Consider the following 25960-nt stretch of genomic DNA (forward strand, 5'->3'; position numbering starts at 1 on the left):
TTGTTCTCTAATTTCGTTTCTAGTGAAGCTACGCAGTTGAAACAAGCAGATACATTACAATTGTGTCACCGGAAAACGAAAAAGGTATCGCATGACTTGGAAGTACCTATAGTTCTCTAATTTTGTTTCTGGTTGTAGGAACAAGCAGATATATATCTGTAGCAGATATATTATGGTAGGGGAGCAAAGTATGCTAAATGTGCAGTCACTCGAGCGCTTTGGCGACCTATTGGGTTGTGATTATTAGGTCCTAAAACCAAAAAAGTTAAGTAAAATTTTCCATTTTAGTGGGGACTTCCCATTTTTTAATTTAATTTTCCATTTCCAACAATCTTTTTTCCGATTATAGCGCCATCTATCCATAATTCAAAAAAATGTTTCGAATAAAAGTTGTTTATTTTTATACAAACAATCCAAATCTGCAATAAGAAACGGGGTCTACCATTTAAGATTTTAAAGTAACCCCCCACCTCACCTCCGTGGGGGGTCGTGTTTGGAACCATTCGATAGATTTTTCAAAAACATTGATAAAGTTTATTTTGCAGTTTTTCGATATGATGTTTATTTTGCGAAAGATCGCGGGATTTGTATTTAAAATTTTAAATTTACCCCCCACCCCTCTCCGTGGGGGGTCAAGTTTGGTATTTTTCGATAGATTCTTGAAAAATATTGAACACGTAGTTTTTAGTTTTTCAATCTGACGTTCATTTCGCGAAATATTCGCTTTTTTTGTGAAACTTTTTGACTCACCCATTTCCGTACGCCCCGCTCAAATCGTCATATTTTTGAAATATAGACTCTTTTGCATGTACTTAACTTACCTTATCTTAATCTGACAATTTCGAATATTTTAAGGATAGATTTTTTTTAAAGCCCCCCTGAACGAACTCCCCTGTGTTAAGAGCCAATATATGGTGGAGGTACATCTGCAGGGTACCACGTTTCTCCCCATATGATAATCTGACGCGCTCGAGTAACTGCAAAAATCCCCGCTTGGGCTCCCCTACCATTATATTTGTGTTGCCAGGAAGCGAAAAAGGTAGTTCCCGAAATGTTCCCAAACTGTGGCTTATTCCACATAAAATAGTAAATTGCATAAGATGACACAAGAAAATAGTTTCAGAACAATACCAAAATAAGATGTAGTAGAAGTACAGGACAGAGACATGATTATCTACAATTACTAAACGTTCGTAAGTTTCCTCTGGATCGTCAAAATGAAAAATTTTAACGAACAATAACCGCGCCACGAACGCGCGGCGCACACACGGCGCGGAGTTCGCGGCGCGGATATGTATTTCCGCCTTTATATGAGCGAGAACATTTGGGATTTCAGAATAAGAATAGTTGTGTTTTCGTTGGATTGAGGGTTACTCTTCACATTGTGCAGGTAAAACTCCAAGTTAATTGTACAATAAATAAACAAGTTAAAAAATATTACTTTATTGGAACTTTTAATCAATACTCAGAGTTTTGAATGATCCTTGCATACCAAAATATTGAGAATGAGAATTATCACTGCCAGCTGGTCGTTTGGATTCATCCACTTTCCAATACTCATCATTTGTAAAATATTCTCTTTCATCTAGCATCTTTGTTCTCCATATCTTCTTCAGGTCTTCGCACGAACCAATTGTACCACCATATTCCTCCGGAAGCAAATCTCTTGGTATAAAGTCGAATAGAGTTTCAGAATTTGGAAGATGAACGTGAAGCTGTAATAATTTCAAAGAATATAATAAAAGTTGAGACAAATAGCGACAGCAATAAAAAGAACTGCCTTAACAAATAAAATCAAAACATTTGCAAAAATGTGGTTAGAGAGGATATACTGCTGAATAAATTCACTTTATAATGATGATACCATTTCCTCAGTATAGAAGGTTTGTAAACAAATGATTACAGAATAGAAAATAAAAAAGCACTCAGGAAACTAAAATTATTTTTTGATTGTCTCCTGGTTTTCCAGACATGATTATTACATAAAATCAATAGAAATCAGAGCAAATAAAACAGAAAGTGAAATATTAAAGAAATATTATAAATAATAGAAAATTAAAGAAGAGAAAGAACTACACACACCGGCAAAATTAGCCGAACACGTTAAAAATGGGACATGTTTGATATCTGGTATTTCATAAACTAGTGGTCCGATTTGAGTGATTCTTTTAGTATGTTATATTTAAGAATATCGGTGTAATAATATTGTTGCTAGACAGGTAAATGTCATTTTATACCGGGTGTAACAAGCATACTGTGTTTTTTTCTTAAAGTTCGGAACACCCTGTAGAATATTCCAGCATATATAAAATATTACAATTAAAACTCAATTGTAGAATTATGCTTTTTTAACATTTTCTTTTTTGATTCATTTGCTTATGTTGGAAAATAAAAAAGTTATGTGCTTTAACAACTAACCATGTTTTTTATCAATAAATCCTCATAGTAGGGGAGAAAAGTATGCTAAATTTGCAATTACTCGAGGGAGTGGATTGTGAAGAGTGGGTGCTACAACCAAAAAAAGTTAAGTTAAGTTTTCCATAAAGTGTGGGACTCTCCATTTTTCGATTTAATTTACATTTCCACCAATCGTTTTTTTCCGATTATAGCGCCATTTATCCATAATAGGAAAAAATGTTGCGAATAAAAATTGCTTATTTTTACGTCAAGGATCCAAATCTGCAATAAAAATTGGGGGCTCCTAGTTAATATTTTAATGTAACCCCCACCCCACCTCCGTGGGGGGTCGTGCTTGGTGCCATTCGGTAGATTTTTATGAGTTTTACGATCTGATGTTCATTTCGCAAAATATCGCAGGGTTCGTATTTATAATTTTTAATTTACCCCCCACCCCTCTCCGTGGGGTGTCACGAGCCCCACGGTGGTGGGGTGGGGGATTTAATTTAAAATCTTAAATAGGAGCCCCCAATTTTTATTGCAGATTTGGATTCTTTACGTAAAAATGAGCAACTTTTATTCGACATATTTTTTCGAATTATGGATAGATAGCGCTATAATCGGAGAAAAATGATTGTTTCAAATGGAAAATTAAATTAAAAAATGAAAAGTCCCCCACTTTAAGGAAAACTTAACTTCCTTTTTCTGATTTTAGCACATACTCTTCACAATCCAATAGGTCCCCATAACGCTCGAGTAACTGCAAATTTAGTATACTTTCCTACCCTACTATGAGGATTTATTGATGAAAAACATGGATAGCTGTTAACGCACATAACTTTTTTATTATCTCACATAAGTAAATGAATCGAAAAGGAAAATGTTAAGCAAGTATAAGTCTACAATCGAGTATTAATTCTAATATTTTACATATGCTAGAATATTCCACAGGGTGTTCCAAACTTTAAGAAAAAAACACAGTATGATTTGTACACCCGGTATAAAATGGTATTTACCTGTATAGCAACAATATTATTACAACGATATTCTTAAATAATAAGGCTATAACATACTAAAAGAATCACTCAAATCGGACTACTGGTTTATGAAATACGAGACATCAAACATGTCCCATTTTTAACGTGTTCGGCTAATTTTGCCGGTGTGTGTATATTATCGTAATGTGTATATAGGGCTTTTCATCGATTGTCATTTGTTTCGAGCTTCTGTCAGATATTGTATAATCTGTGTATAATATTTCTATACACGGATTATACGACATATGACAGAAGCTCGAAACAAATGACTGTGAATGAAAAGCCCTATAGGTAAATAAAAGTTTTTATTACCATTTTTACCACTTCACTTTTCAAAACAGGTCGTATTAGAAGCATTATTTTGTCAAAAAATGAGGTCGCATTGACAAAATGTATTTGCTTCAATCTTATTGGAAGTGCTTCCTAAAAAAAAGTTTTAATTAAAGCAATATTGTACCTTTATGTAATTAGAAAAAAAAATTTTTGAGCAGTGTGCGATTAACCATTAGGCAAAGTAGGCAGCTGCCTAGGGAAAGGGGGCTCGTAGGGCCCAAAATAAAAAAATAATATCAAAAATGAATAACCATTTTCAATTTCGTTGCAACACGAAACTACAGCCGCATCATTATTCCAGTTCAATCAGAGAGTGCAGCAAGCACCTCTACCGGTTTCGAAACTTATTAGTCTCTCATCAGGAGGCACATATGCTGCTCTCTCTGACCCAACTAGGACAAACCCCGGCGTGCAGGTACGGATTGCAACGAACGAAATGGCAGGGATGCGCGCTGAGCAGATGGGACGTGAATTATAAATTGTAAAATTCCCTCATCTTCCTTAGTCTCAGCATCCGTTACGGCTTGCAAATTGTAGAAACCTCTGAGGTGTTACCAGAGAAGGTTCCCATTGTTTTCAGTCTGGTAGGATGTAGAATAACATTTTTGGATGTTTTTTTTTATGTGCTATTAGAATGAAAACTTAGTTTTTTGATATCAGTTGCCGCTAGGGCATCCCTGCCATTTCGTTCGTTGCAATCCGTGACTGCACGCCGGGGTTTGTCCTAGTTGGGTCAGATAGAGCAGCATATGTGCCTCCTGATGAGAGACTAGTAAGTTTCGAAACCGGTAGAGGTGCTTGCTGCACTCTCTGATTGAACTGGAGTAATGATGCGGCTGTAGTTTCGTGTTACAACGAAATTGAAAATGGTTATTCATTTTTGATTTACATGTTTACTCCGATTGGAGTACGAATGGAACCTTTCTCGTTGAAACTTTACCGCGCTGAGCAGATGGGACGTGAATTATAAATTGTAAAATTCCCTCATCTTCCTTAGTCTCAGCATCCGTTATGGCTTGCAAATTGTAGAAGCTTCGGAGGTATTACCAGAGAAGGTTCTCATTGTTTTCAGTCTGATGTAGAATAACATTTTTGGATGTTGTTTTATGTGCTATTAGATTGAGAACTTAGTTTTTTGAAAAAATAATAATTAGAATTAAATAAAAAATATAAATGACATGTTGAAAAATTCAAATATCGCGCAATACAAATCCACAGCTAGTGAAAGCTGCCGCCAATGAAAATGCACGTGATGAAATAGAAATAGCTGAGGGAAACATAGCTTCCGTAACTGAAGAAGATGAAAAAACATACAATGACAATTATATACCAGTTCAAAAAAGAACCAGAAACCGAAACTAAGTTAGAAATTGAAGTTAAAGGTAAATTGGGCCCAGAATTCGGAAACAACATAGGATTATGGAATACCATAACTGAAGAAATATGGAAATTTTGGATTGGGAAAGGTTCTTCAGAATGTAAAAATCTTGATGGAAGTTTTTCAGCATCAAACAGAAATTTTGAGGGCATTACAAGATTTTTTACACAGTCTATGGTTTTTCGAAAATATACCAGTGTAACAAAAATTAAAAGTGGTTGGCTAACGTACTCTCCCTCAAATGGAAATGTTTACTTCTTTCCATGTATACTTTTTGGCGAACACTCATCGACAGGCAGCGCCTTCATGGTCGAATTGAGAGCTCTTTGGAAATTTAGTGTAATCAAGAACGAGATTACTGGATTAACGTTCTGAAGAGAGTAGTCTCTGTGGTTAAGTTTCTATCTTTTCGCGGATTACCGTTTAGAAGTGATACAGAGATCCTTGGTTCACAAAATAATGGGAACTACTTAGACATTTTGGAGCTACTTGCAGAGTACGATCCTCTTTAAGTTCTCATTTAGCTAAGAATGGCAATAACGGTATTAGAAAGCCTTCTTACTTATCTTCACAGATCAGGGAAGAAATAATAGAAGTAATGGGAAAACACGTTTTAAATACAATTGTTAAAGAAATTAAGGACGCCAAATACTACTCCTTAACTGTCGATTCAATACCAGATTTGTCTCATATTACCAGTTGACTGTTTATTAAGATGTGTAAATCCAGATGATGGTAAAGTGTATGAGGGTTTTCTCACATTCATACCAATATAGGGACCTTGCATAAAATTTTAAATTAAAAAAAATGTTATAAATCACAACAGAACATAATTTAAAACATGTATCAAAGATAAAAAGTTTTGTTTGTCTTTCGTTTGGCCCTAAAGACGATTAAAAATTCAAATTGTTCCAGCCAGGCCAAAACGCGTCGTGACGTCATCCGTTTATATGTTTACATTCATCCAACAAAGTAAACAGAATTTTAAATTAGACGTTATAAACGTCAGTAGAAAATACAGTTATGTGACGTTACCTTTACAAGTGTTTTTGATCGTTTGAACTATTCATAGAAAACTTGTACTTTTACTGAATGGTTTTATTTTCCGTAGTAAACCTTCTTTCCTTTCCTTCAATAACTATATCAAACTCCAATGTCAACAAACTGGTATATATTATTACAATGACATACGATAAATGTTAATAGAATATAAATATTTTTCCTTTATTACGCGACTAGGTATACCCCAAGTAGGTGGAGGCTAATAAACTAAAGAAGAAGAAGAAGAATATACCTAATTATAACCAATGACATATAAGAGGTTAGACACAGCAACAACTATAAAAAGTGTCCTAAACATATACTTCGCTGAAGTATGTTTTGATACGAAGTGGGAGAAATTTTTACGAACACGGCACGATCAAATATTGTTTTGTTTGTATGGGCGTATTTGATCGTTGTTTGTCTTGTGTTTATCATTGTGAAAATCAAATTATAATTTCAATTTTTGGAGTGTAGAGTGAAATTGTCTAATGATCTGTCGGACACACGATTCTGTGTCAGGTATAGGAGAGTTCTCCGTCCATCATTATAATCATAAACGGAACCATATAGTTAAACTGTGTGATGTCACGGGTCGTTTGAACTATTTTAAAATACAGATGACTTTAAATTTGTACTTCTAAGTTATGAGTTTTTGAAGCGTAAAATTTTGGAAATCTCATTTTTATACAAAACTGAACATTATTATGTAATAAAAAAAAATATGAAAAAATTATTTTTAAGAAACGCTTTTCTTTAGTTACGAGTGACTAAAATTAAACATATTATAAAAAAATCAAGCAAAAAACAAAAAAAATTGAAAAAATGTAACATTCGTCAAAGAAAAGCGTGGCGCGTCTTCATCGAATAAACGGTTTTCGCACCACGCTTTTCTTTAACGAATGTGTTAGATTTTTTCAATTTTTTTTTTGTTTTTTGGTTTTTGGTTGATTTTTTTATATGTTTAATTTTAGTCACTCGTAACTAAAGAAAAGCGTTTCTTAAAAATATTTTTTTCATATTTTTTATTTTTTACTTTTTAGTCTTACACTTTTCAAACATTAAAATATATCGTCATGTTTATTAAAATATGTATAAAACATATGATGTAGGTACAAACATGAAAAGTAGTCGGAATCGGCAAAAAATTTGAAACTTTATTGTTTATTTATGAAGCATAACGTAAACAATTAACGTAAAAAGTGAAATTATGTATAGTTCATGTAATTAGCTACAATCTGTAAAAGTTTCAAGTTTCTACATTGTAAAAAACAAGAGAATTTAAGCGTTTTCTATTAAAATCGTTTTTTTTTATTTAAACAATTAATAAACATAAAACTTTTTTTCCATTGACTATTCTTGTATTGTTCCAGCGAATGCATATGTCCTGCAAATTTTCATTCCTTTGCATCGAAGAAAAGTCAGTCAAATTAACGTCTAAAGATTTGATGCAAACTATTGAAGTAAAGAAAAGCGTTTAATAATAAAAAAAAAATGTGCAAGTTCCCTATTATGTAGCCATACTGGAAAATTTCTTTCTTTTGCTGTTTTAATCGTTTAAAAAGACTGTGGCATTGATGTAAACGACATGAGCGGACAATCATTCAGCAAACATGTCAGGCAAATGTAATGGTATCCAGGCTCATATATCTAAGATTAATAAACTTGCAAATTTACATTCCTTTTGCCGCACACTCGCTAAATTTAGTTGGAGTAAGTGCTGCTGAAAGTTGCGTTGGAGCAATATCGTATTTTGGGTTTGTGCAGTCCGTGTACAACTTTTTTTCAGCCTCTACCCACCGTTGGAAAGTTATGATCAAATGCTTAAATGAAACTCCACTAAGAGATCCCATTCGCCACGATCTAGTCATTAAAAGAACAAGCAGCATTAGATGGAGTGCCAGGGCTGACGCAACAAGAGCTTTGTCTAACGCTTTGGCCACACAGGCGATTTTTTACGGCGCGATAATTTACTGCGTCAATTGGTTTGACTACCTCCTCCAGCAATTTTAGATGAAATGATTGATTGATCGAGTAAAGGAATTCTACAAATTTTTGCTCTTTGCTAGCATATATGCCATATGGCGAAGATCAGTTCTTGCCAAACCGTGAAAGGACCCCGCACAAACCTTATGGAAAATAGGTCCCAGTGGATTTCGTTCATACTTTGGGAAAATACTCTTTGAAGCATCCTGATAAAAAGTTCTCATGGGCACAACTCAATCGTATGAAGGATTTTCAAGATATAGAGGCCCAAACTCGGAAAATTATAAGATTTACGGGGTATTCCAATTCCGTGAGTTACTGGCTATTTGGCAACATGTAGAAGTTTGGATCAAGGAAAAGTAATTGTAATCTAGGATTTTTTCCTGGCTATCCAATGGCGACCTTTACTTTTGACCTTGACCTTCAACGGACGTCATCTCCTAGAGTTTCGAGGGTTTTAGGCATTAAATTGATAGAAACAGATTACTCATGGGTTTTTGGGATCGCAAAACACGAATAGGCCATCAGAATTGCCCTCCGGATGACGTGGTGGCCAGGGCCACTGCAAGGGACGTCATCTTCTAGAGTTTCGATGGTTTTCGGCATTTAATTGATGCAAATGAATACTGGAGGGTTTTTTGAGGTCGCTAAACACGAATATGCCATCAGAACCGACTCCCGGGCACCTGGTTTCCAAGGTCAATGAAAGGGGCTCCTGGAGTTTCGAGGGTATTTGGTACTACATTGATGCAAACGGATTACCCATAGGTTTTTGGAGTTGCTGAACACGAATACTCCATCAGAACAAACATCGGAGTACCTGGTGCCAAAGGCACGTCATGCTTTGGAGATTCGAGAGCTTTCGGTACTAAATTAATGGAAACTGATTACTCACAGGTTTTTGGGGCTGCTGAACGTGAATTCGTTATCATATCCGATCCACGGAGCACCTGGTGTCTAAGACAGGTCTTCTTCTGGAGTTTCGACAGGTTTTGGCATTAAATTGGTGCAGATGGGTATTACTCATTAGTTCTTGGGGCTCCTAAACACAAATACGCCATCAGACACCAGGAGGCACGTCATCTTCTGGGGTTTCGACAGTTTTCGGTACTAAATTGATGCAAGCGGATTACTCTTGTGTTTTTAAGGTTGCTGAACCGAATATGACGTAGATAAAAGACTTTGGAGTATCTAGTGGCTACGATGAATACCACTATCAAAATAGAATGTAGTAAATCAATATTAAAATAAATGAATGAAAAACATTGTCAGAAATAAATTGAGTTTATATTTTTTATAAATAATTAAAACAACTGAATAGCACAACATAGTTATTTTAATAAAAATCTACAAATAGCGAAAAAAACTATTGATCAATTTATACGCTTTCTTTGAACAGCAACTCAAAAAACATCCGAGTACTCGGTGTGTACTAATCCGTGTGCATCGGTTTGGTACCGAAAACCCTCGAAACTCCAGAATATGAGGCGACATAGTGTATGTTCGGTAGTATGTTTGGCAACCCCAAAAACCTAAGAGTAATCCATTTTATTCCTCCGAAACTTCAGAAGATAACCCGTCTTAGACACCAGGTGCTCCTGTGTCTGTTCTGATCACGTATTCGTGTTCAGCAACCCCAAAAACCTATAACTAATCCGTTTGCATTAATGTAGTACCAAAGACCCTCGAAACTCCAGGAGCCCCTTTCATTGACTTTGGAAATCAGGTGCTCCGAGAGTCGGTGCTGGTGGCATATTCGTGTATAGCGTCTTCAAAAAACCCTCCAGTAATTCATTTGCATCAATTAAATGCCGAAAACCATCGAAACTCTAGAAGATGACGTCCCTTACGAGGCCCTGGCCACCACGTCATCCGGAGGTCAATACTGATGGCATATTTGTGTTTAGCGATCCCAAACACACATGAGTAATCTGTTTATATCAATTTAATGCCGAAAATCCTCGAAACTCTAGAAGTGACGTCCGTTATGAAGGTCAAGGTCAAAGTAACGGTCGCCATTGGATAGCCAGGAAAAAATCCTAGATTACAATTACTTTTCCTTGATCCAAACTTCTACATGTTGCCAAATAACCAGTAACTCACGGAATTGGAATACCCCGTAAATCTTAAAATTTTCCGAGTTTGGGCCTCTATATCTTGAAAATCCTTCATACGATTGAGTTGTGCCCATGAGAACTTTTTATCAGGATGCTTCAAAGAGTATTTTCCCAAAGTATGAACGAAATCCACTGGGACCTATTTTCCATAAGGTTTGTGCGGGGTCCTTTGCTCTCCATCATCAATATATATTCTACCAGCTGACCCTAGAGTTGGGAGCCCGATGTTGTATGTGGTCCTTATGTGGTGGCTGCTGCCTCTTCTGGGGACTGTTCATATTTTTGGCAAAAATGGAATAAAGTTGTTCTAGGCACAGAAATGCTGTGCCTCTTTCAAATATACAATTTTCTTTTCCCAGATGAATTTTATAGCTTTTGCCATTTTTTCTTAATCTAGGTTTTTCGTTTCTTGGTCGATTGTGAAGCCGACATTCTAAAAACAAATATAACACATAATGTTTAAAAGAAATAATGGCAAGTGAAAATAATGACATGTGAAAAAAAGACCCAATTATGGAATATTCCATAATTAGGCACTAACGACTGTCATTATTTGGATTTTTACACTAGCTCGCACTAGTATCAATAATTTTTGAAGTCGTAATGATTTAATTACAGAAGGTCATGAAATATTAAAATATAGGTAATATCGATGTACTCAAGAGATATCACAAGTCTGTATTTATGCATAATAATAACCAATTATGCAAAATAACCTCGTTAAATACATACCTTTGAAATTTTCTGCGAGACGATAAATAGTACATTCTTTCACGGTTTTTGCTCTAAATTTTAAAAAACCGCTTGGATGGACATGAAATTTGGCACACTTATAGCTTACATGTCAAAGAAAAAAAGTGATATTGTGCCGATGTGTGCTTTTGCCCTAGGGGTGACTTTCACCCCCTCGTTGGGGTGAAAAAATATATGTCCAAAATAAGTCCGGAAATGGGTAAACTGACTAATTTTAAGTAACTTTTGTTCTATAGAGCTTTTTCGCCAAGTCAACACTTTTCGAGTTATTTGCGAGTGAATATGTTCATTTTTCAACAAAATAACCACATTTTTAGACGTTTTTTCGCAAATAACTCAAAAAGTAAGTATTTTGTCGAAAAAACGTTCTTAGCAAAAATATAGCCTATAAAAAAGTAAAAAAATGGTGTTCGCGTTATGTTATACATTCATATTCACCAAATTTCAAATAGAATATTTCGACGTGAAATATTAAAAAAATTAAGCACTTTTTGGGGAAAACCCATTATAACTTTTTTAAAGTGTTTAAAAAAAGCTTTATTTCTGTTTTTACAAAAAGTTTCTAGCATTAAATTTAAGCAAGTTACGCTCAAAATAAAGTTGGTCCCTTTTATTTTAGCAAAGAAAAGAATGTGTGTGTACTTTCTACGCACGTAAGAAGATATTCTTCTATTATATAGGTAATTTCAACGAAGTAAATATACTTAACAGGTTATTTGTATTTTATTTAAAAATTAAACTAACTTTCTTATCTACCACTTTCAAAAAATTTTTATTAAAACAACCAAAAATAAAAAAAAATATGAATCGCCCAGGATTCGAACCCGCGTCATTCCAATCTCGGAGCTAACGCCCTAGCAACTACACCAGCGAGGTCCTTATAATTGACATGTAAGTTTTGGATATAATTACACAACACGGCGACAAATAGTGTAAATATTTTATTATTTTACTACAGAGAAACACAAATCCAAAAACACAAGAATTATAATAAATAATACATTTACTAAAAACACTAATATATTCTTTTAATGACTTATTTGCACGGATACAGATACATAAACACCTATCTTGAAAGATTAGCAAGGAACTACATACTGTCTGTGTGCGCAGGCGCGCAGATTTATGTACAATTTTACCCTCAATCGAATCGCGCCTAAAGAAGAATATCTTAAAAAATCGGGAAGACCACCCCTAATTAGCAACTTAAATGAAATGAATCGTTACCGCTCCACAAATTATTTTAGTTATGTTGTGTTTATATGATTTGTAAGTTTCATTGATTCAAAGTGCTTATTTTTGAAAAAATTTGGTTTCAAAGTAAAATTTTTAAAAATTTTAATTTTGAAAAATATGCTTTTTTTCAAAATAACTTAAAAATTGTTAGAGATACCAAAAATCTAGAAAAACAAAAAAAGTCAGCATTGCTTTTCTGAATATGATGTATTTTTTTGTTTTTCTGTTAGACAAAAATTGATTAAGATTTGGTGTTTCTTTTGCACACATTCGTGATCAGTGACTCGTTCAACCCCTTTTGACTACAGCCCTTTCAATAATAAGGACTTTGAACCGATGAAACTTACAGATCATATAAACAATACATACACGTACGACTCAAGAAACTTGTGAAGTCGTAACGACTAAGTTCATTTAAGATACTAATTAGCAGCGGCGGCTCGTGGGTCAATCTTCAGGGGGGTCATTTTGGTTTGAAAACTTCAAACTGTTGATTTTTTAAAGTATTTAAAAGATCTTTTAGCATTTATATTTTAGATAAAAAATACAGACTTAGATAAAACTCAATACTATTTACCCTAGTTTTCCGAAAATTAAATTTGTCTTTTTTTAGAGTAAATCTTTTAAAAAATATAGGAAAAATGGTATGAACAGGTTATTGACTGATATATAGATAGGAATATTTATAGTATAATAAATTGTAAATTTATTAAAACGAAACTTACTTTAAATATTTTTATATTTTAAGTCAATTCTTCTATCCTTTAGTTCTGCAAAATAGTCTATGACCTTCTCATTGAAATTTGGAATGCTCTTGACAAGCGTTTTCTCGATGCTCAGCATAGACAAGGCACTAAGTCTAGGTTGTCCCATCGTATTACGCAGGAATGTTTTTACTCTTTTTAAAGTAGAAAAACATCTCTCACTTTCCACGGTTGTCATAGGGAGTGTGCACAAAATATTTAATAACTTCACTGCTTCAGAAAATGTTTCAGACAAATTCATGTTAATAAAAAGCTGAAGTATGGCTACTGCACCAGCACTATTGCGAAAATCCTCACGACAATATAAGACTTCAAGTTCCGATTTTAGTTTGGAAATATTCACTGTGGGATAATTAGCCGTCACCATTTTTAAAATATTTTGCGGAAAGTTGGTAGTGTATGCTTCAAATTTCTCTATGTAGAATAACTGTGAAATCATGAGATGATCATTGAAACTAAACCTGTGATTTATTTCAGATATAATAATATCACAAATTTCAAGTGCAGTTCGTCGCTTTGGATCCTCTGCAGTAGTTTTTCTTTTTTTTGCTGTTGATGTGCTTGGTACTTCTGATTCCAAAATAGTATTTCTAATTATTTGGATATTGTTGTTAAAAGACAGGATACAATTTTTGACAGATATAACATCAATGTCTCGCATTTGCAATTGTTTAAACAATATATCAACATGGGGCATTATTTTATGGAAAAAATTTAACCAAAATAAAAAATGCTCATCTTCCAAATGTCTTTTTAAACCAGTTGCTTGATTTATATTGTTACCATCTTGCTCCTCATCAATAATTTCCTCTAAGCAAGATTTTAAATCATCTTTATAAGTGTATACAATTTCAACACATTTTGTATTGAAAGCCCATCGAGTAGGCGCAGCTTTAGGTAGCCTTACTTTAACCACTCTATCCAGAACCATCGTACGTTTTGGAGATCGGCCGAAAAAGGACGAAAATCCGTGTAAATTTGCAAAAAATATTTTTATCGGTTTGTGTTGACTCGCCGCTTTTTGGAGGATAAGATTAAATTGATGGGCATAGCAGTGAATGAAGTGTGCATTTGGGTATATTTCTTTAATTTTTGTTTGTACTCCTCCCAGTTTACCGCTCATGACTGATGCACCATCGTAACTTTGGGCAATCAATTTTTCAGGTGCTTCATTAATTTTTAATAATTGAAGTTCTTCCAATATTACATTAGTTAAATGTTGTGCTGTAGTACCTAGGGGGTTAACAAATTTCCAAAATCTTTCATGTACAATACCAGTTAATACATATCGCAATATGATAATCATCTGCGTTTTATTGGAGCTGTCTGTGGTCTCATCTACTTGAATGGCCACAAAATTTGTCTGGCCAATCTCCTTCATGATATGAGTATGCACAATGGCTAACATTGATTCTAAAATATCGTTCTGAATTGTTTTCGATGTTCCTTTAAATACTGTACTTTTTTCAATGTGTTCTTTAAACATTAAATCCAGTTCAGAAACAAAATCGATAAGGCCCAGAAAAATTCCACGATTATTGGAGCTGTCACTTTCGTCATGACCGCGCAATGCAATTTCGAAAACTCCACAAAATTTTACACAGTCGATTAGTTTGTTTAAAATATACCTATTTTTAGATACCAATTCATTAAAGTCATGCACAGATTTACGATATACACTATCAAGTTGCTGTCTTATGTTAACACGTCCTAAACTTGCGTAACTCATTGATGAATTTATATGAGTAGTTGAAGAGGCATGTTTTGTAATTTTCACTTTTAAATGCTTAATGTCAGTTACTCCATTTTTCGCCCATACAGCGTCATTCGAAAACAGTAAACACGGATAGCAAAAAAATGCATTTCTCACACTGCAGCCACAAATCCAATCACACAAATTGTACATTGATTCTTTAAAATATCTTTGAATGTCCTTACCCCTATCCTTTGTTGTTTGTTTTAAATTCATGTTTGGTTTTGGTCGACCACTTTCTTTTTTCTCAAGCCGCCGTTCATAATTTAGTGTTCCAGCAGATTTTAAGGCAATTATTTCGTCAACAACACTCATCTTGTTTTTGTTACAATCACAAAAAAATCCAACAAAACAAAATAAATTACGCAAATACGCCGCGATCGATATAGACCTGCCGTGAAGTGCGGTCAGCAGACGGTAACTAACTAAACGTGAGGCCGTCGACTCTACTAGAGGTATACGACGGAAAGGTCACTCCCACTCTCGCCCACGAAATTGCTATCTGCCGTCTCTTTTCTATTTTACATGCATTTGTCCATAAGCCATAAGAACTGTATATAGACAATTTAAAATACGGCCCAGCCACGGGCTTGTGTATAGCGCGAGGCGCGACGTTATTATATCTATTATATTTGTTTTGCCAATGCAGACTGCTGAGAGAGAATTTTATATTTCAGAGTGAAGTTTTAGATAAAAGATATTTTTAATAAAATTGGTATTTTTATGAGATTATTTTAGGGGGGTCATTGACCAATTGACCCTAAGGAGGAGCCGCGCTTGCTAATTAGGGGTGATTTTCTCGATTTTTTTACTAAAACAAAAAGGGACCAACTTTATTTTGAGTGTAACTTGTTTAATTTTGACGCTAGAATTTTTTTTAAACAAAAATTAAGCTTTTTTAAACACTTTAAATAAGTTGTAATGAGTTTTCCCCGAAATGTGCTTCATTTTTGGTCATTTCACGTTAAAGTATTCCATTTGGAATTTGACGAATATGAACCTATTTTTCATTAGTTATAACTCTGCTTCTGCTAGGTATAGAGACGTGATATATACACCATTTTTTTAAATTTTTTCCAGGCTATATTTTTGCTAAGAATGTTTTTTCGACAAAATACTTACTATTTGAGTTATTTGCGAAAAACCGTCTAAAAGCGTGGTTATTTTGTTGAAAAAATGAACATATTCACTGGCAAATAACTCGGAAAAGTATTGACTTAGTGAAAAAACTCTATAGAACAAAAGTTACTTAAAATTAGTCAGTTTATCCATTTCCTGACTTACTTTGGACGAATATTTTTTCACCCCAAAAGGGGGTGAAAACCACCCCCAGGGCAAAAGCACATATCGGCACAATATCACTTTTTTTCTTTGACTTGTTAGCTATGTGTATGCCAAATTTCATGTCAATCCAAGCGGTTCTTTAAAATTTAGAGGATTTGCAATATTTTACCGTTAAAGAACGGACTAAAAACAAAACACCTGGCACAGAGGTGTGAGTGCGATAGTCAAGAGAGCCAGAGAGCGAGTAAAATAGAAGATGGCCGTGTAGTGAGTTTCAAACTTATATTTTCGGAGAAATATAGGTATTCCATATTAGGATACTATTCCATATTTGGTTACTTTCCTCTATATAAAGATCTCAACTTATCAATGTATAAAATATTATCTGAATATTTTCGGGGAAACATACCTGAGAATATACTGCTTGTTTCCTCATAATCGGGAAGGCAAATTTCGTAAAATGTTTGATAGTAAAGTTTTTCATGTCAAATATAGGAACTTCGCCTTCTGATAGGCTACTTTCTTGAATCATCCTGACATCAGCAACCATCGTAAAAGTTTTTGCAGCATTTATGAAATTAAAGTTGTCGGCATCGCTCGTGTTTAAGCGATATACTAGTAGCTGGTACTTGTCTTTGGTCAATATGGGTAATGGTATGAGGTCCCTACAATAAAAAAACAATAATTTTAATGATATCTGATGGATACAGAGTGAGTTTTATGTATGGAAACCCGCAATTATCTCGGAAACGGCTTGGGCGATTTTTATAGATTTTGGTGGGTAAGGGTCTTCTCATGCGCATGCGGCCGATATTATAGTCGTAATTACATTGTTGTCAGGTCTTCCGTTTTTCTGTAAATCTAATGAACTTTCCTTTGAACACGCTGTATATTTTTTGCGTTTTGAAGTCTTTAAGAAATAAAATAAAAATTCCATTTTTTATTCAGTTGCAATGTGAAGGCAAAACAATCTTATTTTTCAATTAGAATACGGAGCGCAGTCCAGCCCTCTGAATCGACGATTTTCGACTCTTGTTAGAGTCTCATCGAAGAGAACGTAGGCCTGCTATACTCCATACTCCAATTGACCAACACCGAGAGTTTATCCCCCGGACCGCAACTGACGTGAATGGACTAGGTGACTAGCGTCATCTGGCAATTGAAAGATGAAGTAGTTTTCAATCCTAATAGCAATATTAATAATATTTAAAAATATTGAAATATTACTAAAAGATTTTTAAATTGAAAACTTATTGGTCCATTTTCTTGGTAACACCTCCATGGCTTCTAAAGTTTGCAATCCAGATGGATGCTGTAGCGAAGAAGACAAGAGGGAATTCAAAAACTTACAATTCACGACCCCGTCTGTTCAGCTGGTAAATTCCAACAGAAAATGGACCTAGTTACTCAAAGAAGTAACGACCAATATAAAAATAAAATAAAAATTCCATTTTTATTCAGGTTCAATGCGAACGCAAAACAATCTTATTTTTCAATTAGAATACGGAGCGCAGTCCAGCCCTCTGAATCGACGATTTTCGACTCTTGTTGGAGTCTCATCGGAGAGAACGTAGGCCTGCTACTCCATACTCCAATTGACCAACACCGAGAGTTTATCCCCCGCACCGCAACTGACGTGAATGGACTAGGTGACTAGCGTCATCTGGTCCGATGAGACTCCAACAAGAGTCGAAAATCGTCGATTCAGAGGGCTGGACTGCGCTCCGTATTCTAATTGAAAAATAAGATTGTTTTGCCTTCGCATTGCAACTGAATAAAAATGGAATTTTTATATTGGTCGTTACTTCTTTGAGTCCATTTTCTGTTGGAATTTACCAGCTGAACAGACGGGGTCGTGAATTGTAAGTTTTTGAATTCCCTCTTGTCTTCTTCGCTTCGGCGTCCATCTGGCTTGCAAACTTTAGAAGCCATGGAGGTGTTACCAAGAAAATGGACCAATAAGTTTTCAATTTAAAAATCTTTTAGTAATATTTCATATATATAATAGAAAACTTAAAAAACAACAAAGCACCGAGAGAAAACGGTATCATTGCAGAGTTTTTAAAAGATGGTGGCGAAGGGCTTCAAGAAGAAATCACCGAGTTAATATGCGAAGTGTGGATCAAAGAAAATATACCCAATCAGTGGAAAGAAGCTATCCTATGTCCTGTACATAAAAAAGGAGACGTTACAGATTGTAGAAATTACAGGGGAATAGCTCTACAAGATACAGTATATAAGATTCTGGCCATATTAATTAGAAATAAAATTAAAACAAAAGTGGAAAATTGTCTAGGTGAATATCAAGCGGGTTTTAGAGCACAAAGATCGGTAATAGACCAAATTTTTGCAATGAAACAAATTTTATCAAGCTCATATGAATTCAACCTAGCATTAAATATGTTATTTATTGATTTTAAACAGGCATACGATACCATAAAAAGAAGTAAAGTATATGAAACACTAGAATATTTTGAATTTCCACCAAAAATAGTAAGATTGACTAAATGCATACTTAGTGACACTAAAAGTAAAGTTATGATAGAAGGACGGGTTTCGGATAGCTTTATCACCAATAGAGGCCTGCGACAAGGTGACCCGTTATCAACAGATTTCTTCAATTTAATTTTAGAGAAGATTATACGAGAATGCAATATCTATACTAAAGGCACAGTTTATCATCACAGGCATCAATGTGTAGCATACGCAGATGATATTACCTTAATAACAAGGAGACCTGCAGAATTAAGAGAAATCTTCAATAGACTAGAAAGAACAGCCAAGGAATATGGTTTAGAAATAAACGAAGAGAAAACGAAATATATGGTGATGAAGGGAAATGAAAATCATCTGGGACAGTCCTTTAAGATACAAAGCCCAAGTAAAGAATATAACTTCGAAATTGTCGGCCAATTCGATCACTTGGGAGTAACACTAACAAATAGGAACGAAGAGAACCAAGAAATAGCAAAAAGAATGGCGAAAGGTAGTAAGAGTGCTGGAAGTCTAAATAAGATACTGAGGTCGAAGATAATATCCAGAAAAGCAAAAAAACGAATATATACAACAGTTATCCGACCTACGGTACTCTATGCTAGCGAGACCTGGACATTAAATAAAGATATGGAAGTAAAATTAGATAGATGGGAACGAGAGATCCTCAGAAGGATATATGGAGGCTTAAAAGAGGGGAATATCTGGCGAAGAAGAACGAATGAAGAAATAATGCAAATATATGGACAACCAAAAATAACAACACTCGCCAAAATTCAAAGATTAAGATGGCTTGGGCATATAGCAAGAATGGAAGAAGGAAGAGTTCCCAACCAACTAATAAACACGGAGGCTGGTACAAAAAGAAAAAGAGGACGCCCCCGAAGAAGATGGTTGGAGTCTGCAAAAGAAGATCTGAAGTCGCTGAGGGTACAAGATTGGAAAAACCTAGCACAAGACAGAAAGAAATGGAAGAAAACAATTGAAGCCTTGGGCCCCTAAGGCCTGTTGAGCTGAACTATATATATAATATTTTAATATTTTTAAATATTATTAATATTGCCATTAGGATTGAAAACTACTTCATCTTTCTTTAAGAAATATTGATTATTTTTTGTATACTATTCCTTATAGTATAATATGTATACATGCCATAATTTTGGAGTTATTGCTACATTTATTTAAAAAAAAAATATAAAGAAATTATTAAATTAATTTTTTTTGGCCCTGGCAGACATTATTTTATATTCTTTGAATCATTTGTAACAAAAAAGGTCGTTTTCATATTAACTTAAAACTGAAAAAAAAGGAAAAATGACGATATTCAAGGTTCAAAAACACAAGTAAAAAATATAATTTTTAAAATTAAGAAGTGTCTATTTTCAAGTTCAGTCCTTGATCTATTAGCTCCCTATAAGAATTTTTGGCATGTTTTATTATAAAACATTGTTTTTCTAATTGTTAATTAAACGCATATGAGAGGACGGACGATCCGGCTGCATTAACAACTAACAAACAATGTTTTAAAATGAAAAAAGCCAAAATTACTTATCGGAATTTGATAAAATAAGGTTTGAGCTTGAATCTAGGTACTTTGTGGTTTCAAAAATAATATTTTTTACTTGTGTTCTTGAGCCTTGAAAATCGACATTTTTCGATTTTTTTCATTTTTCAATTGTTTATACCTTAAAGAAAAATTACAAAAAACCTTTTTGTTCCCAGCGATTCAAAGAACCTAAAATAATGTCTGCCATGGCCAAAAAAAAAAATGATTTTTATAATTTGTTTATAAAATATTTTAAAGACAAATGTCGCAATAACTCCGAAATTACGGCATATAGGTACTTGTAGGGAATGTTACATAAAAAATAATCAGTATTTCTAAAGGACTTCAAAACGTAAAAAATATTAAGGGTGTTCTATTAGAGTTAAAGTTAATTAGATTTCCAGAAAAACTGAGGATCTGACAACAATGTAATTACGACTATAATATTGGCCGCATTAGAAGACCCTTACCTACCAAAATCTATAAAAATCGCCCAAGCTGTTTCCGAGATAATTGAGGGTTTCTATACATAAAACTCACTCTGAATATCCTGAACATATCTTCGAGTAAGCACTGCGCTGGGACTGGGAGAACTACAGGAAAGCGCATTAGTCAACGAAGTGCGACTAAACAATATTAGGTATGCCGACGACGAAGTAGTTTTTGCATATAGCCTAGATAGTTTGCAAATAATAATGTCGCGCATATCAGATATAAGTAGAGAACATGAACTTGATCTCAAAACGAAAAAAAAAGTAAAATAAAAATTTTATTTTTTTTTCAATTGGGGTATGGAGAACAAGCCTACGTTCTCTCCGATGAGGCTCCAATAAGAGCCGAAAATCGCGATTCAGAGGACTGGACTGCACTCCGTATTCTAATTGAAAAGTAAGATTGTTTTGCCTTCGCATTGCAACTGAATTAAAAATAAAATTTTTATTTTATTTTTATATTGGTCTTTACTCCTTCGAGTAACTAGGTCCATTTTCTGTTGGAATTTACCAGCTGAACAGACGGGGTCGTGAATTGTAAGTTTTTTGAATTCCCTCTTGTCTTCTTCGCTTCAGCATCCATTTGGCTTGCAAATTTTAGAAGCCTTGGAGGTGTTACCAAGGAAATGGACCAATAAGTTTTCAATTTAAAAATCTTTTAGTAATATTTTAATATTTTCTAAATATTATTAATAATGCTATTAGGATCGAAAATTTCATCTTTTGAAAAAAAAGTACATGGTAGACAGTAATAAGCGCGAAACATTAAATACACGGCTTTTGGTTAACAAACAAGCAATTTATTGATAGGTTTGACCGCTACACATACCTTGGTATCAACATAAACAGCCAATGGAACTACTCTTGTGAAATAAAACAACGCATAGGAAAAGCGAGACCAGCGTTCATAATGATAAAGTCTCTTTTCAGAAGTCACGATTTACCACTTGATACCAAAATCTCTATCATCAGGTGCTACGTATTTTCTACGTTATTATACGGAGTAGAGGCCTGGGCAATTTCCGAAGCTTCTTTAAGAAAACTGGAGGCATTCGAGATGTGGTGTTACAACAGCATTTTAAGAATTTCATGGGTGGAGCATGTGACTAATATTGAGGTCCTATACATATAATGGACAAGGAATGCAAGATAATTACCATCAACGAGCGCAAACTAGAATATCTTGGCTATGTTACGAGGAATGAACAGAGCTATGGCTTGATGTAACTCATTCTTGAGGGCAGGGTATTTGGAAAGACAGGACCAGGGAGAAGAAGAATATCTTGGCTTCAAAACCTGAGAAAGTGGTTCAGTACATTGACAAACGGACTATTCAGAATAGCAGCGAGCAAAGTTAGGATAGCCATGCTGATCGCCAACATCCGGAACGGATAGGCACCTTAAGAAGGAGAATCGAGTGTCATTAGTAGTTAATTTTTTTAATTGGTGTAGATTGTAGATCCTTATATTTTTTTTGTAAAAAATTAAAAAATTGTACATAGTTTGTCTCGACTAAAGGCTGTTGAGGTTGTATCACAGCCAGTAAAAGCATGTAAAATGCAGCTTCCATTTCTTTAACATATTATAGAATTTGGAAAGATCTATTAAATATTGTTAGCCCATACGTCAACGCGTCTCCCTGCCTTGACCCTCATGTATTTTAAACCCATTATTGACACATCATAATACTCGAAACATTTTATGTACTTACATAACTTGCCAAGCTTTATCTATATCTGGATGAGCAGGATCCCTATCTGAAAACAGTTCTGGTATTTGAAGTCTCATCGAATAAAACAGATCGATTAGTTTTTTCGCAACTTCAATACTTCCATTGCAGCAGTAAATGAAACGTGTAAGTAAAACATCATCTAAAACAAAAATAAGTACTACATATATACCTACAGTGTATGATGTCCACCATCCCATTAATTTAAACTATTTATTAGCATTAGAAAACAATGAGTTGGTATACCGACTATTGTATAAACATATTTTAGATATTAAACTTAAATGTAATTGTAAAATATAGAGTAAGCATTTATTGTAAATTGGTATAGAAAAAAGAGTATAATAAAAAAAATATAAAAAAATAAAAAAAAAGAAGGAAAAAATATATATATAAAAAAATATATTAAAAAAATAATAGAAAAAAAATATAATAATTAAAAACATTTTTCAAACATTACTATATTAAAAAATATATACGTAGATAAAAATGACAGACGAACTTGGATAGTCCATAGTAAAAAGATTTCGAATTAAGTAGAGGGCTAAAGAATGTTGCTGTTTTTGCTGTGGAACTCTGAGAACATAATTAAAAAAAATATATAATTAAAAAGAATACAAAAATAATTATTTATTAGTAGAATTATTTATTAGAGATATTACTATATATTACGCAAAAATGACTAATAAAATAAAAAATAGTAAAATTGGCGAATGGATTTAGTGTCCGCAGTCATATATAAACCCAAATAAACAACAATACCTACAGCTGTGTGTCGCATTTAAGATGAAGACACCCCTATATATTTTCGGCTATCAAAATAAATACACATTTTAATTTTACCACAGTCATAGAGGTTGAATGTTCACATTTTTTAAGATACTCAACTGGAATTTATATTATAAACGCAGCCTACTGCGAATACACAAACAGAGTACATTTTCGATATTGAGGAAAATGAAAAGAAATAAAACTCCGGGATAAAACAATATCGTTATAGAAGCCATAAAGATTAGAGGAGACAGACTTTTAAAGAACATAAAGGAACTGTGCAACTTATGTTTGCACCAAAGTGAAACCCCAACAAAATGGCACAGTGCACTTACCAACTTATTACACAAAAAGGACAATCCAACAGACCTCGAGAATTACCGACCAATAAGCCTATTGAACCACCTCTTCAAGTTATTTACAAGAATAATAACAAAGAGACTTAAAAGAAAATTAGATTTTGACCAACAGGCTGGTTTTTTTGACCAACTGGCTGCATAGAAAGGATTATAGAAAAATTCATCGAATACAATCGACCATTGGTCCTGGCTTTCGTAGACTTTTGCAAAGCATTTGATACTATAGAAATTACAGCATAATGAGTGCGTTGGAGGAAAGTGGTATAGATTATCGGTACTCCAAACTGATAGCGAAATACAATAATGCAACCATGACCGCCCGCGCGACTACACAAAGATACCAAATTTATAAATATCAAAAGAGAAATTAGACAGGGAGAGACGTTATCTCCCAAATTCTTTACGGCAGTACTTGAAAGAACATGCTTTCAAACAATCGGAGTGAGTGGGACACCCAAGGAATAAATGTCGACGGCGAAAGGCTCTCCCACCTACGATTCGCAGACGATATAGTTCTTATATAACAGACAACTTAAAAGATATTAGAACTATGCGTACTGAGTTAGATGCCGCCTGTAAGAAAGTTGCTTTAAACATAAATTTTGGAAAGACACCATACATGACAAACCTGGTGCCAAGAGAAAATCCAAAAGACATTTTCAATGAAATAATAGTATTGGTCCATAAATAATTAGGTCATGAAATCCAAATTGTCAGGGACAATCAAACTGCTGAACTTCAAAGAAGAATAACCTTATCATGGGCGCATATGGAGCTCTAACTGACATATTCAAGAACAACATGCCAAACTATCTGAAAAAGAAGACGTTCGAGAAATGTGTGCTTCCAGTCATGACTTACGGCGCCGAAACACTATCGTTAACCTTTAAGTACCCGCGCATCAAGTTATAACATAACTACACGCGTGGCGTACTTTATATGCCACAAGAAAATACACTTAAAAACAGCGGATTTGTTTATTTTTTTTTTGAAAAAATACACTTAATTGTTTGTTATAAACCTTATTTGGCATCAGTGAATACTTGGAGTTCCTTCTCAGTAAGCCAGTTGGGATTTATAACTGGAATCATGAAATAACTGGATTTCATGATAAATAAAATTACTAATAAAAATTTTTTTGAAATGTGATTTTTTACAGGAGAAAAAGTATTGTTTATAAAGAATAAATAATGACTAAAAAACAATTGAAATATTTAATTATATTACTACTTATATTAATATAATCGTGGCGTATATTGTCCACCACCGGAAACAACAAATAATAAACTGTAAATTACGATCTTCCCAGAACGCCGATTATAACGAAACTAAAACCAAATTGTACAGCACATTCCAGTGATAGGTTAGAGGGGTGGGCAAACTTTTTTTAATAAGGGCCACAAAAGTTTTTTGATATACTATCAAGGGCCGCAATGTTTTGGAATTTTTAACTTTGGGGGGAGGGGGATGTTAAGCAATTTTTTTTATTTCTTTGAAACTATGGTAGAATTATTTTATTTTTAAATTAAATAAACATATTCAATACAATTTAAAGAATATCCGAAAAAAATGTTTCAAAACCAACTATTGAAAAATAAGCCAACCGTGGCAAATTTTTACCGACACCTAAACAAAATAAGTTTCTCAGTAGACATCAGTGGCGGCTTTTCTTTATGTGCTGCTGAGCTGCAGAACTACCAAACAACCATAGCAAATCTTAATTATTAAAGAATAATTAATATAGTTTTATTTCAAATCTGCCATATTTTTTTTTTTTTTTTATTTGTGACTTTAGCACTTAGCTATTTAGCCAGATACAACTTGATAATAATTAATACTAATACAAAAAAAAAACTATTAAACCTAATACAAATTATTAAAAAGAAAAACATATTATTCTAATTTACTTAATACTAAATAAAAAAGTGTCTATCTATACCTACTATTGCAAACAGATCAAAATAGTCAAAAGAAAAAAAAAACCTCTTAAAAATTACTAAAAGACATTACTATAAATAGGGAAAAGGAGGGAAAATAAACAATTGGGTAAAAAAAAGGTTAACGAAATTGGCTAAAATTGATTACAGACATACATTTGTACTATGTATAAATTTGATTAGACAATCATATACTCTTTTGTCATTAGTAGCCAATAGGTTATTTATTTGGTACGGAGGAAATATTTGCAGCGTTTGCAAGCTGCTTAAAAGAGTTCCTGTATGCTGAATATATTTGGAACAGTTAAAAAAGATATGATTAAGATCTCCTTGTTCTTGACATGTTTCACATAAGTCTGAATTGTAAATTTTGATTTTAGCAAGATGAGTAGGATAACAAGCATGACCAAATCTCAATCTTATTAAGGTTGTTATATATTTACGGATGTTACTAAATTTCTTAAACCATCTCGAATTTGGAATTTGTGGTTGTATATAAATATATTGTGTTGTTGAGTGGTTACAAAAAGTTTGCCAATAAGTTTTCCAACGATC

At 33.8% G+C, this 25960-nt stretch overlaps 1 protein-coding gene across 2 annotated transcripts in view; it reads right to left on the minus strand.

Moving 5' to 3' along the window:
* Positions 1 to 1427: 1427 nt before the first annotated feature.
* Positions 1428 to 25960, minus strand: part of LOC114344392 (alpha-tocopherol transfer protein-like) — an 81262-nt gene continuing 56729 nt past the window's right edge. Inside the window, exons 2-5 of one of the 2 annotated variants that reach the window (XM_028295220.2) lie at positions 22321 to 22480; positions 16489 to 16744; positions 3747 to 3857; positions 1428 to 1715 (exon numbers count right to left, since the gene is read on the minus strand). In XM_028295220.2, the coding sequence (XP_028151021.1) occupies positions 1455 to 1715; positions 3747 to 3857; positions 16489 to 16744; positions 22321 to 22480 (788 nt within the window). In that variant the 3' untranslated portion in view covers positions 1428 to 1454. The remainder of the gene's footprint in view (positions 1716 to 3746; positions 3858 to 16488; positions 16745 to 22320; positions 22481 to 25960) is intronic. The other variant, XM_028295221.2, reaches the window with a different exon arrangement.

Source organism: Diabrotica virgifera, chromosome 8, assembly GCF_917563875.1.
Source record: "Diabrotica virgifera virgifera chromosome 8, PGI_DIABVI_V3a".
Taxonomy (NCBI): domain Eukaryota; kingdom Metazoa; phylum Arthropoda; class Insecta; order Coleoptera; family Chrysomelidae; genus Diabrotica; species Diabrotica virgifera.